The 15,210-nt window shown below is 38.8% G+C and overlaps 3 protein-coding genes across 4 annotated transcripts; 1 reads left to right on the top strand and 2 right to left on the bottom strand.

Moving 5' to 3' along the window:
* Positions 1–526: 526 nt before the first annotated feature.
* On the top strand, positions 527–4,276 carry LOC110805382 (O-fucosyltransferase 13). 2 transcript variants are annotated; one of them, XM_022010974.2, is made up of 6 exons: positions 527–911; positions 1,711–1,790; positions 1,927–1,997; positions 2,105–2,193; positions 2,571–2,792; positions 3,412–4,276. In XM_022010974.2, the coding sequence occupies exons 1-6, from the start codon at positions 769–771 to the stop codon at positions 4,142–4,144; spliced, it is 1,338 nt and encodes a 445-aa protein (XP_021866666.1). In that variant the 5' UTR covers positions 527–768; the 3' UTR covers positions 4,145–4,276. The 2 variants fall into 2 exon arrangements, with proteins under 2 accessions (XP_021866666.1, XP_021866667.1); XM_022010975.2 differs by having other exon boundaries at positions 851–911; positions 1,903–1,997.
* Positions 4,277–7,002: 2,726 nt separating this feature from the next.
* Positions 7,003–9,506, bottom strand: LOC130472155 (uncharacterized). Its single transcript, XM_056842625.1, has 2 exons — positions 8,814–9,506; positions 7,003–8,355 (listed from the first exon to the last, which is right to left on the bottom strand). The coding sequence occupies exons 1-2, from the start codon at positions 9,504–9,506 to the stop codon at positions 7,003–7,005; spliced, it is 2,046 nt and encodes a 681-aa protein (XP_056698603.1).
* Positions 9,507–12,116: 2,610 nt separating this feature from the next.
* On the bottom strand, positions 12,117–14,071 carry LOC110805384 (pentatricopeptide repeat-containing protein At1g52640, mitochondrial). Its single transcript, XM_022010979.2, has one exon. It carries the CDS (start codon positions 14,022–14,024, stop codon positions 12,408–12,410), a length of 1,617 nt encoding a protein of 538 aa, XP_021866671.1. The 5' UTR covers positions 14,025–14,071; the 3' UTR covers positions 12,117–12,407.
* Between the last annotated feature and the right edge of the window lie 1,139 nt (positions 14,072–15,210).

The following is a 15,210-nucleotide window of genomic DNA, read 5'->3' as shown; positions in this document are numbered from 1 at the left end:
TTTTTTGGCCAGGACCAATTTTTGCACACCCCTATATATAACTGGGTTGTTTTGTATCTTTTTTCCTTCAAAAAGCACATTTTTATTTAAGCACATATTTCCCGATCAAAATCACAGTTTACAAACAAAAAACATATCCGCTTTAAAAGAACGTATTGTTAAGTACAACACAATCACTAAAATAAAAAGAGTTTTTCTGAAAAATTAATGTATGTGCTTAAACTGTAAAAATGTGATTTTAAATCGCAAAAATGTGCTTTTAAACCGCAAGAGTGTTGGTGCACCTTATATTTTGTGTCAACCTATAGTCCGTTAAAGACATAAAGGTAGTGTATGAAAAGACTGTCAAAGCGGGTCATCAATCGATTACGAGTCGGATATATTCGGATTCGAGTATAATTGGATAGTATAGTTGTACGGGTCATTGTAATTATGCGGACTAAACGTATGAATTTTTTCCCATTCATTTTGGATTTTGTTGGAAATCGATATATTCGGGTCAATTTTTGACAGCACTCCATATAATTTATGACAAACGCGTAAGTTCTGGTCCTCTGGAGTTCCCATTTTCGATCTACCACCGATTCAAGCCAAGGCCTTCTGGGCTACTGTTACTCCTTCCTCTTTCTTGTCTGCAATCACTCAACTTTTTCATGAACTTGCAATCACAGTTGCAATTGATGAGTGTCCACATTCTTCTCAGATCCCTCTTTCGATCAGAATAAGAGAGAGAACAAAATCCCTCAAAATCTTTAATTCTTAGTAGCAATGAAACCACTGAATCAAGTAATTATGCTTTTTGCGAAACCAATTTGCAGCATTTTCCTCCTTTCTTTCTCTCTCATCATCGCCTTGATCTTCTTATCCCCTTCTTCTCTCTTCTCTGAGCTCTCAGTTCCTTCATCACCAGGGTAAGCTTTCAGTTTTTATGTCTGTCTTTGCTTATTAATTTTCTGTGTTTTCGTTGAATCTTTAATGTATGCTTTAATTATTCAATTGATTCCAATACCCAATTCTTTGAACAAGAAAATAAGTTCTGGGTTTTTTCAATTGTTGTTGTTTTTGCTGGTTGTTCTTCTCCAAATCTATTATGAACTGGGTGCTGATTACTGAATTTGTTGATGAATTTGGGAACTAATCTATATGTTATGATTCTGTGTACTCTGCCTTCAATGTATATGTATCCAAGTGTTAGACATTCTGAAAATTTTGGATGATTTTGGAACAAATGAAGTGTTTATGTGTCATATCCAGTATTATCACCAGGTATCGAGTAGTCGTCAACCTTGGGCTAAATTGAAGAGTGGAGTAACATAGGTTTTAGTTGCATAGATATTGGTTCCATTTAAGCTGAAAATCTGGATTTCTGTTCTGGTTTTACATCCAGCTTCAATCTAATTCTGAATCCCAATATTTTAAATTTAAAGTTAAGTTTTGGGTCTCATTTCTTTTGCCTTAAAGCTCATGGAGCAAGAGGATCTTAGAGAATTCTGCCATATGTGGTGTCATCACTTAGTTGTAAGATGGTTTTTTGGAGAAAAAGATTGTGGTTTAGAGGAACTGGATTTTAGTTGAAAAAAGGTTAAGGAGTAGGGAAATCTTAAACTTATGGTTATATGATTATATCCATAGAAAAGGTGGTAATCTTTGTAGCCTAACCTAATAAGTAGTGACATTTATGCTTATTGGCTTTCATATTTATGATTCTAGTGTGCGAATGGATATATGGAGCCTTAGGCGTGTTGCAGAATGGCGACCTTGCAAATGGTGGCTCGAGGAAAAACCAGCTGGTTAGTACTATTTCTCAGTCTCTCATTCATCAAGTTTTTGGCAATTGTTTCCCGTTGGAGACATTGTCGTTTTACTCTCCAAGTGAATTTGTGAAATGTGTTTGATTTGCAGACATTTGTTGTTGAAATACTGCAGCTCTACCAGCAAAGACTAATGGGTATATTCGTGTGGATTGTTATGGCGGGCTCAACCAAATGAGAAGAGATGTGAGTATTCCTTTCGTTTCTATGTTGAACACGTGCCTCTCGTTATTAGAAAAGAGAGTACTAATTTTATGTTAAAATTGATGATTTCAAATGTATTGTGGCTACAGTTCTGTGATGGTGTTGGCATTGCCCGTTTGCTGAATGCAACCCTCGTATTGCCAAGATTTGAGGTTGCAGCTTATTGGAACGAATCTAGGTACTTTTTTGTCCATCATTAAGAATCTATTCTTTATTTTCCTGAAAGATGTGCTTTTATCTATGTCGAATGTTACCCAATTCCCTAATCACCCCACGAACCGAGAACCGAAAAGGCGTACTATGACATGAAAATGGTACATTTTTGGTCTAATTTAGCATATTAGGTAGCGAATTGCGAACCGTACCCGATCTAATACAAACGAATCAAGTAACATTGTCTATGTCCAAGGTGCAATAGATTTATATTCCTGTATAGCTGTTTCTTTCCCTGCCTATTGACTGAGTATTGATTTTTTTTGTGTATGTGTGTGTGTGTGTGTGTGTGTGTTTATTGACATGTTTGGGTTAACACTTAACAGGGTTTATATGGCTTAGTGGCTTTGCAGATGTTTTTGATGTTGATTACTTCATTCAACAATTGGATGGATTTATTCAAGTTGTCAAAGAACTCCCACCAGACCTTGCATCAAAAGAGCCTTTTCAGGTTGATGGCAGAAAACGCAAAGGCCAGTTTGATTACATCGAAACAGTGCTTCCTGCCTTGTTACAACATCGATATATATCATTTACTCCTCAAATGAGCCAAAGGAGGGACAGGTATCATCATCATATTGAGTTCCTTTAGTTAATGGATTTAGAACTGGGTATTATGTTTCAAAATAATGGCAAGGTTGTGGTTTTGCTTGAAGCCTGTTTCACTTTGTTAGAGTGGTACTTGTTTGACATGATGGGAAAATGTAATGTTATCTAACCTAACCTTGTATAATTGTATGTAATGAAAGTTCATGTTTAAAATTACAAAGAGAACATAGAGCATGTTAGAAAACAGGTTGAACTGAGCAAGGCTCATTCGGTAGGTTCCTTGAAAGCTTAGAGGGAAGGGAAGAGACCTGACCATCATGATCCCGGCCCGAAAATAGCGGGTTTTGGGTAGATTTTTAAGCCCATTTTGGGCCCGGCCCAGACCAAAATTTTAATTTTTCGGGTGGGTTTTTGGCAACCCAAAATTGCAATTTTGGTTATAAATTTGACCCGACCTGAAGGCCGCTATTTTGGCCCGATTCAGTGGGTTTTGGGTAGAAAATTCTGGGCTGAAGTTTGGCCTGCCTCAACCAAATGGACAGAATTTTTAAGCCACGACTCGGCCGGCCGGCCTGAACCCGGGCCGGCCCGCATTTTGGTCAGGTCTAAATTCTATCATCTCTATATCTTACAGGTATCCTCACTATGCCAAAGCTTCTCTGTGCCAAGCATGTTACAAAGGATTGCGTCTTACAGAAGTCTTGGAGAAGAAGGGAGCCGAGCTATTCCAAGCCATACCTAAACCATTCCTAGCCCTTCATCTTCGTTTTGAGCCTGATATGGTTGCTTACAGCCAATGTCAGTACACCGGGCTCACCACTGAATCCATGAAAGCAATTGATTCTGCAAGAGGAGAGAGAAAACCATGGACGGGGGAAGCAGCCCGTATTTGGAGAAAGCGTGGAAAGTGTCCTTTAACTCCTCGGGAAACAGCCTTCATCCTCCATTCACTCGGCATTCCAAGAAACACGAACATATATCTTGCAGCTGGGGACGGTTTAATGGAAATCGAAGGGTTGACATCTATCTACTCCAATGTATATACAAAGTCCGGGTTACTTCGTGATGAAGATTTCAAGACCATGCATGGGAACACAAAAGCTGCACTTGACTATCATGTTTCCATCAACAGTGACTCGTATATTGCTACTTACTTCGGTAACATGGATAAAATGGTTGCTGCTATGCGAGCTTTTAGAGGTATGTATAAAACGCTGTTTTTGAGTCGGAAAGCTTTTTCTGAGCTCACTTTCCAAGGGATGAAAGGGAAGGAACTGAAGAGGGAACTATGGAAGGTGCATAGAGATGATTTTGTTATGGGTATAGGTTCGGCTTTACCTGATTGTTTTTGTGAATTCAAATTGTAAGAATTGATCCTCATTTTTTTGTCAACAAATGTATTCCCTTCCTATTTTTGATTGTTTTTTGTGGATTCAAAACGATCACCTTTGAAGGCCTACAAGTACAATCAAACGGGTACTCTGTAAATGTGTCGCCAACTTGAACTCGGGTCAAGTTTGACCCGGCAATTAACGAATTTTGGACAGAATTTCTAGGCCTGCTTCCGGCCCGACACGATTTTTAATTTTTATTGGGCTTTGGGCAATGTAAAACTACACTTTTAGTTATCAATTTGGCAAGGCGGAAAAGTGCCCCAAAACCCGCTAGTTTGGCCCGAAAAAGCGGGTTCTAGGCACACAAAAAGCTGTTTTGGACAGAATTTTCAGGAGTGACTCGAAATTAGCGGGCCTTGGACAGAACTTTAGGCACAGCCCGAAATTACCGGGCCTAGGATAGAATTTTTAGGCCCGTTTCTGGGCTGGTCCAGTTTTTAAATTTTTTGGTTGTGTTTTGGGCTACGTAAACTAAATCGTAGGTTACTCCATAAGTTTGGCCCAGACAAAAATGGCTCAAAAACCGGCTATTTTCAGCCGGAGATAGTGGGTTATGGCACACAAAAAGCGGCTTGCAGCTTGGCCTAGCCCAGCCTGACATAATAGACTATGTCTTAGGTTATGGCCCAGCCCGGCCCGAACCGACCCGCTATTTGATCAGGTCCTAACCTGTTTGGTTAAGGGCTGTTAGCTGATAGCCGTTAGCTGGTTTGACTAGCTATTAGCTGTTAGCTGTTTGTATTAGCTGGTTTGACTATCTGGTTGAATTAGCTGTTTGTGTAAAAGTGTTTGGTAAATTAGCTGTTAGCTGATAGCTGTTTAATATGCAAAATGACCATTAAGGACATTGACATATTTGTTATTGGATACTTTGTTTCTTATTATTTGGTTTATTGTGTTGATTATTTTCTTGAATAAACATTGAATAAATAAAACAAGTTTATTCTTTTAACATAAATTTCTTTATTGTTAACTTAAAATTTTAAATACCCAATTTCTTGATTTGCAAATAGAGAAATATTACTACTAATATTACAAACATGATTCCAATGGTTTCCAAGTGTTTCAAAGTTCTAATATAAAATTTAAGGAAAAATTGATGAAGGCAGTTTTAACTATGGGCTTTCCTCTTTAAAAGGTCCCAAGTATGGATTATTACGGGGTGGTCCTAGCTTTGGGGGGGCTTGACTTTGCGTGGGCCTTTATAAAAAATGACCGGTTAATTAAGTGGAACGCGATGACGTGTCAGGTTCTTTAGTAAGGCACGTGACAACCCACCCAAAAACAACCCATTTCCTAAATAACCCACCCATATTATAAAAAACCCACCCAAAAAAAAAAACCACCCATTTAAACTCACCCTCCCCTTTTTAATTAAAACCCACCCCTCTTCTTCTTGATCTCCTGAGAAAAATTCGAACGTTGCTCCTCTTCCTCTGTTCTTCTTCGTCTTCCCTGACCATTTTTTTTTCTTTTTTCGACCCACCTTCTTCCCAACTTCGCAATCTCTCAACAAATTTGTGTTAATGGAACTTACCCCACGCAGCGCTGGTTCTTCTTCATCAAATTCAAGGGCATCTCTAATCGAAATCGATGTGAAGTGTAATCACAACATCACGGCTGTTTTGAGGACTGTGAAGAAGGGGTCACGAAATAATATAGGGAAGAGATTTTATGGTTGTCCACTGTGGCCGGTAAGTGTAACCTAATTGAATTATAATTGTGAATTGCAGTTTTTTAAAATTAGGGTTCTTGATTTAATTAAATTGGGGATTTTCTGTGTTTGTGTTTATAGAGGGGAGATTGCGGATTTTTCCAGTGGGAATGTAGTGGATGTGCTGAATTGCAAAGCAAATTGTCAATGAAGGAGAAAGAGCTGACAATTGTGGAGGAAATGGTTGAGAAAATGAAGGCAAAGAAAGTAGGACATGAAGAAATTGTAAGGGAATTGAAGGCAGAATTGAGTCACACTCGCATTGAATTGATGAGGTCTGCTAGAGTGGAGAAGTACGCTGCAATGGCATTTTTGTTGTCATGGGTAATATTTGTTGTCATTTTAATGTTGATTAATTAGGATCGAGATAGATTAAGAGGGTCGTACTAGGAGATAGAGTAAGTAGGTTCGAACTTGTCGTCATTGTATACCATCAATCGTAGTTAGATTAAGTATCGTACTTGGCAATGGATGTACCATGTTTCTATTTTGTAAACAAATGTTCCATGAATGAAAGAAGACGCTTGTTATTTTCTAAAAAAATTACGGGTTGATTTAACGAGATTATTTCATATATGATTATATTTGTTTCCAAATACTCCAACGATACATCATACTCCAAAACCAAAAAGGCTAAAATAGTGCATTTCACAGACAAAAGTTCCCTACAACTAGAGTTGCTAATTTGACGTTGGACATAAGTTGACTTCTCGACAAAATTTGACTTCTTGAAAAAAGTTGACTTCTTCACAAAATGTTGATCATTGACAAAAGTTGACTTCTTCACAAAATGTTAAGCCCAAGCCCTTGGTTGCATTCCTCATTTACTGCAATATAAAACAACAAAAATCAGCATATCAACCAATTGTTGCGACTAAAACTCATGTCGGACACGAGTGCTTTACAAAGACGACTGACATATGAATATCAACAGCACAACAGCAATATCAACAACAGCTCAACAACAATATCAACAACAGCATAACAACAATATCAACAACACAACAACAGCAATATCAACAACACAACAACAACAATATCAACAACACAACAACATCAATATCAACAAAACTACAACAGCAATACCAACAACACAACAACATCAATATCAACAAAACTACAGCACCACAGGATCAACTAAATTACTGCTTACCTGCATAAAAGGTGTTCCATCTATGCCGAACAACACACCAACTCCTCTTCCTCTACCTCTCCCCCTTCCTCCTCCTCTACCCCTTGAACCTCTCCCTCCTCCTCTTGAGCCCTTGCCTGTGTAAATTACTCTACCATTTTTACCAGTTCTGGTTGGTTGAGCTGTGGCATCAAAGTGCACACTTGACTGCTGTGTTGGTGGTTCAGATGTGGTACTTGTCCTTGCTCGTTTACCAACTGGTTCACTTGCCACTGGTTGTTTTTCAGCCCTTCTATTTGCAGGTACTGAAGTCTTCTTTGCAGCAGGGGCAGGAGCAGGGTTGAGTGGAGCTGAAGTTTTCTTTGCAACAGTAGCAGGAGCAGGGTTGGGAAGTGGTGCTGCAGAAGTGGAAGCAGTAGCAGTGTCCCTACTTGGACATCTCCTTTTATTGTGGGTTGTTGACTTGCATATGCTACAAGTCATCTGAACTCCATGCTTAGTTAGTCTCCCGGGTTTCTTCGGGTTCTCAAAAGGATCCTTCCTTCTATTTGTCCTCGGTCTACCGGGACCGATCTTAATTGGAGGGGGGTCAATAGGTAAATCAACAACAGGCCAATGCCTTTCACCCACACAAGGCTCGATTTCTCCGGAGTAAGAGGTTAGGTAACAATCCCTCTTGTAACAACCATGGACAAAATCTTCAGCATTCTTATGAAGGAAAAAAATGCATGAAACAGCATGGCAACAGGGAATTCCTGTTAAATCCCATTTTCTGCAAGTGCATTTGTGAACACCTAAGTCGATCCGTAAACTATCCATGAAATGGTATACTTGAAACTTATGAGGGGCTGAAATCAAAGCATCACAATTAGCAGCCCAACTCTTTTCCTTCTCTAGCTTCACTTGAATTCTAGGGCAGACAATCTTGACACTTTTTTCCATCTCCATTTTCTTGGTGATTAATCTCTGCATCAGAGCACTTCTTATATCCTCAAGCATGTAGATCAAATGCTTTGTTCTAGCATTTATGATGTAGCCGTTGAATGTTTCGGCCATGTTGTTGACAATCACATCCACCAAATTTTCTGTACTCAAGTATGCCCTGCAAAACAGCTTGGGATTGTACTTTTTGAAGGCAACAACAGCATCAGGATCAACAGCTTCCATCTCTTTAATCGCATCGTTAAAATCAGCCATGTTGTATGCAAAGGCAGCCTTCCAGAACATTAGCTTCATGTCATCTCCCCTGAATGTCTTGTGCCATAGTGCAAAAATGTGCCTTGCACAGTGCCTATGTTCACAGTTGGGGAAAACCGTAGCAGCCGAGCTAAGTATAGCCTGCATACAACCACAAACAGACCAATAACACCATTTAGTTGAATGAGAACCATGATTAACCCAACAATATCAACCTAGATTCACCCTACAATACCAAAGTTGACATCACTGGCCTAAGTTGACTTTACTAAACAAATTTGACTTTACTTACCAATGTTGACTTTAATGACTTAAGTTGACTTTATTTACTAATGTTGACTGTGCAGGCCTAAGTTGACTCCCACATTTGACTTTACTAACCAAATTTGACTTTACTAACCAATGTTGACTTTAATCACTTAAGTTGACTTTAATCACTTAAGTTGACTTTATTTACCAATGTTGACTTTCCTGGCCTAAGTTGACTCCCTGACTGTTTTGCAATTCACTGGCCAGATATAACCAAACAATTAACATTAACAACAATTAACATGACTTGAATGACTGTAAATAATAGAGTTAAGAGAAGAAAAGTGTACCCTGTGTTCATCTGAAACCAGTGTCAACCCAGTACCATCACCTAACCTTAAGCAAATTTGTAATTGTGTGAAAAACCATTCCCAAGAGCTGTTGTTTTCCCCCTCCACCACTGCCCAAGCAATTGGGTACATTTGATCGTTTCCGTCTCGGCCCACAGCTGACATCAGTTGTCCCCCAAGAAATGTCTTTAGGAAACAAGCATCCACACACATTATTTTTCTGCAACCTTCTAGCCATCCTTTTCTGATCCCATCAAAACACAAGAATAACCTCTGAAACACTGGTGTCTTTGACTGTTTTGAAGGGACAGTCACCAGAACAATGTGTGATTCTGGGCTAGCATCCTTCAAAGCTTGGATATACCTACCCAACTTGTTGTAATGGTCTTTCATAGACCCATGAAGCATCCTATGAGCAGCATATTTAACCTTATAAGCCGTATCCCTCTTGATCACAACCTTGTAAGCCCTTTTCACAGTTTCTACGATCTCCTTTGCCGGCCAATGTGGCCTTGCCTTGAATATTTCCAGGAATTGCTTTGCCATCCATGTTGACTTCAATTGCCTATTGGCCTCCATGTTTCTGCAGCAAGTGTGGTCACCGTCTATCGACTTCACAACAAAGCATGCCCTTCTTGTATCCCAAGACCCATACAACCTAAAGGGGCATCCAACAACACACTTCACTTCCATTCTCTGCTGCCTATTCTTATTGCTCGATGTGAAGCACAAGTTTCTACCTTGTGTTATTGCAAACTTGGCTACAGCATCCCTAAAAGCTTATCTGTTAGGAAATCTAAATCCCACTTTCCAAACAGAGTTAGTGAAATCTGTGTTTTCACTGATAATCATTCCCCTACCCCTCCTTCTTTTCACCCCAGTATCATCCTCATCACTTGGTTCTGGAGTGTGAATATCCTCTTCACTGTCCTCGTATTCGCTTACAAAGCCACTTTCTTCAGCATCACCCCCCCTTTCTGTTGTATTTCTGGGTCTAGCCTCCTTTCTCACTCCAAGTCTGCCCTCTTCAGCCTCCTTCTGTAGTTGTGTTGCTATTTCATGCAAATGATTGTTCTTTGTTCTCACTCTATTCCTTGCTTCCCTGAGCTCTTCATCATCACTCTCAAATTCTGGAATCTTGTGGTTGAGCTCCTCATCAGCAAGAGCTTTCATTTCTTTCTCCATAGTTTCATCATCATCAGTATTGACCCCATCCTCTTCACACCCATCAGAATCCTCTTCTGGTTGGTATGCTTCATCTGACCCATCTGAGGATAAGTACTCTTCACCAATCAGCTCATCCCATTTGAGTGGACTTTCTGGTCTGTTATCGTAGAAATCATAATCTTCCTCTCTGTTGTTTCCAGTGCATTCAGTGGGTTCAAGAGGGTTTTTGGTAACATTAGAGTGGTTTACATTGTTGCCAGTTTGGGTTTTTTGGGATTTTTGAGTGTGTGGTTTTTCTGCAGTTTGGGATTGTTGAGTGTGTGGAATTTCTGTTGAGATAGTGCTTTGTAAGTCTGGTTGAGTTTGTTCTGGATTGTTTGGTTGAGATTGGACAGGATTGTTTGTTTTAGATTGGGTATTCTTCAATCTTGGACTGGACCTAAGTGTTATAGAGTTGGGGTTTTGTGTGTCATTTTTTGAGGCTGGGCTTTTATGCATCATCATGGGCTTGGCAGATTTAGCTGGTGCCTTTGCTTTCATTTGGGCCTTATTCTTCTGTGGTGTTACAACTTTTGATGAGGGAGGGAGTGGGAGGACTGGGGTGGTGAGGACCACAGGTTGATCAACTCCATGTAACACAAACAACTCTATTGACCTATACTTCAACACAACTTCAGCCATTTCTAACACTTCCTTGTCAGTGTACACCCTCATTAACCCATCTTTTAACCCCTTATTAGGGAGCAAGTAGTATATCTCCTCAACTTTCCCGTACTTCCCACATTTCTCCACTAACTCCAGTAAATACCACCAACATAGTTCGTCAATATCCACCTGAAACGTTCTAGCTTGCCCACCCACATATTGTCGACCAATCGGTTTATCCTTAAACAAACCCCCATGCCAAAATTTCAAAGTAACAACCACTTGATCCCCCATTCAACTACAATCACACACACATAAATTGATCAATTTACGAGATTAAAAACCACTAAAAATACAGAATTATGCAATTTTACGATTTTAAATTGAAAATAATTAGGAAAGTATGCAAATTTACGATTTCAAATTCCCAAATATTACTAAGTTACGAAAAATGACGACTTTAGAATCACATTGAAAACCCTAATTAACAGAGTCACGAAATTAAAACTCTAATTACAGAGTCACGAAATTAAAACCCTAATTACAGAGTCACGAAATTAAAACCTAATTACAAAAATTACTACATTGAAAACCCTAAAGTGCGAAATTAATTATGTTAAACATGATATTATGCAGTTGTAAAACCCTAACCTACAAACGTACTCATAAATTGATGTTTACCTTCAATTTTTTGCCGTGATTGTGATGTTTAGGTGCGAAATTGAAGCCACCCACAAAAGGAAAGAGAATCCTTCCAAAAACGGAAATTCAGATGGTGATTGATGCAGTATGGTACGAGTGACGATGGTGGATGGTGATGGATGCGTCCTTTTTTCGCAGAGAAGTAAATGAAAGAAGGAGGAGTAAATGGAAGAACGAAGGTTGGTGAAGGTAGTTGGGGTTCAGAAAATGGGAGGGAAAACAAAAACACGTGCTTCACAAAGCTTCCCTCACAAAATTTGGGGAAAAAAAAAAGATTAATTAAAAAAATATAAAAAAAACCAACAACTATAACTTAGTAAACAGGTCACCAGTAAAAAGGCCCACGCAAAGTCAAGGCCCCCCCAAAGCTAGGACCACCCAGTAATAATCCGTACTTGGGACCTTTTAAAGAGGAAAGCCCATAGTTCAAACTGCCTTCATCAATTTTTCCAAAATTTAATGCAACTCGCTAGTCTAGGTCGTTACATTGAACGTTCAAACATCAGATAAGACGACGTCGTTGTCTAGGTCGTCTAGCGGCCAATGTTAGGACAAGGTAGAAATTTGACATTTATCATCTCAAACCTCTCTTTGAAAAAGCTCCTAAAGTGAGCTTTTTCAAAATTAGCTTTTTCACTCAAAAACTCTCTTCTAAACCTCTTCCAACCAAACACTCCCAATTAGCTTTTTACATTGGTCAAACCTCTAATTCACTTCAAAAAGCTCTTTTTCACTCAAAACTCTCTCAACCAAACACCCCCATAACTTATCGAATATACAGAGTACCCATTTGATTCAATGCAGCAAACTTTACCGGTGAAAAAATTAACAAATACTCTTACAAGTTACAGAGTACAACTCAACAGCTAGAAAACATCATGCATAAGCTCCTTCCTAGATTAAATAGCTCACTAAAACCAAGCTCAATCATATCTTATTCTACTTCATGTAACTCTTTCGTAATGACAATGTTACACTGTTTTTTCTGTATGTTAACTGGTAATCCTGTAGTAAATCAGGATCACACTACCATTAATGAACCGAAACAAACTTGATCACTGACCAGAAGAACTATGATCATTATGTAGCATCATGCATAAAAGGCCATTCTTCTTCACTAGATTCTGAGGTTTCATCATCCCTTCTCCATCTTCTTCTTCGCTGAGACCTATGACCTCTCATTGTTTTCGATAGTTCTTTAATCGTTTCAGAACTACTTGCCTCCATTTTATCAGCCATTATCTCTACCTTCTCCATCATACCCCATCCCACAAACCGGTTCCTCAACTGTTCAATAGTCGAAGAATAAGGCGGGATTCCTTCATCAATCATTATCTCAAAGTATTTACAAGCTTCATCCAACTTCCCTTTCTTCTTCAGAAAACCATGGATCATTACAGCATAAGTTGAAACTGAAGGATAAAACCCCCTTCGTGTCAAACTACCCCACACTTCTTCAACCTTATCAAATCTCCCAACTCTAATCAACATTTTCAGCAACATGTTACATGTATGATGATCTGGTTTACAGTTTCCCTTCTCCATTTTGGAAAGCAATCTAAAAGCTCTGGTTACCTCATTACGGTCACAATGGAAAGCCATGATTGCGTTGTAACTCCATGTGTCTGGATTAACACCGCCTTCTATCATCTCATCTAAAAGTTGGTGTGCCTCATCAACCTTCTGAATTGCACACAACTTCTTAATGATACAATTATAAGTGTATAAATTAAGCACCAAATCATATCTCTTCATTCTATCAAGAACACTGAAAACAGAGTGAATGTTATCTCTTTTGCAATAAGAACGAATGAATATCGAATAAGTACAAGCATTTGGAGTAAGTCCCTTCGATCCCATCCCTCTAAACATAGCATACGCTTCATCCAAATCCCCTCCATTACACATGGCTTCCAATAAACTGTTATAAGCAGGAACATCAACTACACACCCTCTTTCAAGCATTTCATCGAACACCTTACGTGCTTCCCCAGAATTACCAATATCGCCCCAACCTCGGATCAAAATAGTGTAACTCTTCACACCCGGATCAAAATTACACTTGACATTGTCAAAAAACTCTTGCCCATCTTTGACAAATTTCTTCCTACACAACAAATACAAAAGATGATCAAGATCATTCAAACTCGGGGTAAGTCCAAAATCATTCATTCGATTAAAAGCTCGAATCGCATCATTTGGCAAGTCTGCTCTACAATACGCATCAAAAATAACCCAGAAAATTTCTGGGATCAGTTCAATATTCTCAGTTGATTTCACCTCAGAAAGCAAATCCCAAATCAGAGGAAATTGTTTGCTACAACCCAGAACATTAATTAGAATCTTGTAACTATTAACATCGGCTTTAAAACCCGGTAACTTTTTAGCCCAGAGAAAGAATCTGTGAGCAGAAAAGCCCAGATTTTTGGTTCTTTTCAAAACTTGTTCAACCAAATTTGTGGATAGTTTAGAGGAAAATGGTGCGAGTGCAGACTCGATGTCGTGCCGGGGGCTACGGAAGTCGCTGAGCAAGCGAGAGATATCGTTGACATCGTCTGGTGATGCGGGAAGTGGGTCTGACGAAATGGGGAGAGTGTGGTTGGAAGAAGAGCCATGCAATGAGGAGAGAGAAAGGAAGCGGAAGAAGAAGAAGGTGGGAGATGCTCTGTTTCGGAAGCAGAGCGTTGTAACAGCCATCTGGTGACTGACCAGTGTGGGAAATAATATTTTGAACACAAATTCACTGCAGTATAGAAATTTGGTGATAAAATTTTTCATTTTAATAGAAATTATTTATTCAAATTTTTTAATTATAGATAAAATAAATTATTTAATCTTTTAAAATTTTTATCTATAAATTTATTTTATCAAAATATATTAAAAGTTACAAAATTATTCTACCCATATTACGCAAAACCGCCCCACTATTTTTCCTTATTTTCTATTAGTACCCTTAATTAATCTTACTTTCCAATTTTCTCCCACCACCGCCGGCCACCACCTCCGACCACCATCGCCGGCCACTACCTCCGGACACCACATCACGTCATCGGCGACAAAATGACCAAGTCTTCACAAGAGTTCTTTTTTTTTTTTGTCCGGAATTTTTTTTAGAAACTTATGAATTTATTGCTTGTACCATGGTATAAGCTTATGAATTTTAAGCTTGTACCATGGTACAGATTTATGAGTTTTTAGCTTCGACCATAGTATTGATTTATGCAATTTGAGCTTGTACCATGGAAGGAGCTTAAAATTCATAAGCCCGTACCATTGAAGGAGCTAAAAATTCATAAGTCTTTTTTTTTTCCCGATTACATTAAATCAAATGCAACAACAAATCAAAACCTTAAATAATATAGACTTATGAATATTTAGCTTGTACCATGGTACAAGCTTATGAATTTTAGCTCCTTCCATGGTACAAGCTTAAACTGCATAAGTCAATACCATGGTCGAAGCTAAAAACTCATAAGTTTGTACCATGGTACAAGCTTAAAATTCATAAGCCTGTATCATGGTACAAACTATAAATGCATAAGTTTCTAAAAAAAATTCTCGTGAAAACTCGGGTATTTTGTAGCCGACGATGTGATGGTGGCGGTGGTGGCCGGAGGTAGTGGCCGGTGGTGGTGGTTGGATTTGGGGTGGAAAGATAAGAGGGTAAATGAGGGGGGCAAATAATAAGGGTATATGGGTAAATAATTGGGGCGGTTTTGAGTAATATGGAGCGATAAATAGTAAGCCCATGTTTATTGTACACATGCATTGTGTATGCAAACCTTTTATATTTTGAAAGTTGGTCAAAAGCTAGAATAATTTTTTTTTTTTGTACGGATGAGCCACAATTTGTCATTATGAATTACTCCACTCCTCATAAATA

Source organism: Spinacia oleracea, chromosome 4 (genome assembly GCF_020520425.1).
Source record: "Spinacia oleracea cultivar Varoflay chromosome 4, BTI_SOV_V1, whole genome shotgun sequence".
In the NCBI taxonomy this organism is placed as follows: Eukaryota; Viridiplantae; Streptophyta; class Magnoliopsida; order Caryophyllales; family Amaranthaceae; genus Spinacia; species Spinacia oleracea.
The sequence above is the reverse complement of the archived record's forward strand: the minus strand, read 5'-3'. Positions and strand labels throughout refer to the sequence as shown.

Excerpts from the sequence above, each read along its gene's own strand:
- LOC110805382 (XM_022010974.2), top strand. The coding sequence starts at position 769 with ATGAAACCACTGAATCAAGTAATTATGCTTTTTGCGAAACCAATTTGC. Across the intron at positions 1,791-1,926 it reads GCTCGAGGAAAAACCAGCTG|CTCTACCAGCAAAGACTAAT; the intron begins GTTAGTACTATT and ends GAAATACTGCAG. Across the intron at positions 2,793-3,411 it reads ATGAGCCAAAGGAGGGACAG|GTATCCTCACTATGCCAAAG; the intron begins GTATCATCATCA and ends TATATCTTACAG.
- LOC110805384 (XM_022010979.2), bottom strand. The coding sequence starts at position 14,024 with ATGGCTGTTACAACGCTCTGCTTCCGAAACAGAGCATCTCCCACCTTC.
- LOC130472155 (XM_056842625.1), bottom strand. The coding sequence starts at position 9,506 with ATGGAAGTGAAGTGTGTTGTTGGATGCCCCTTTAGGTTGTATGGGTCT. Across the intron at positions 8,356-8,813 it reads TGGTTTCAGATGAACACAGG|GCTATACTTAGCTCGGCTGC; the intron begins GTACACTTTTCT and ends GGTTGTATGCAG.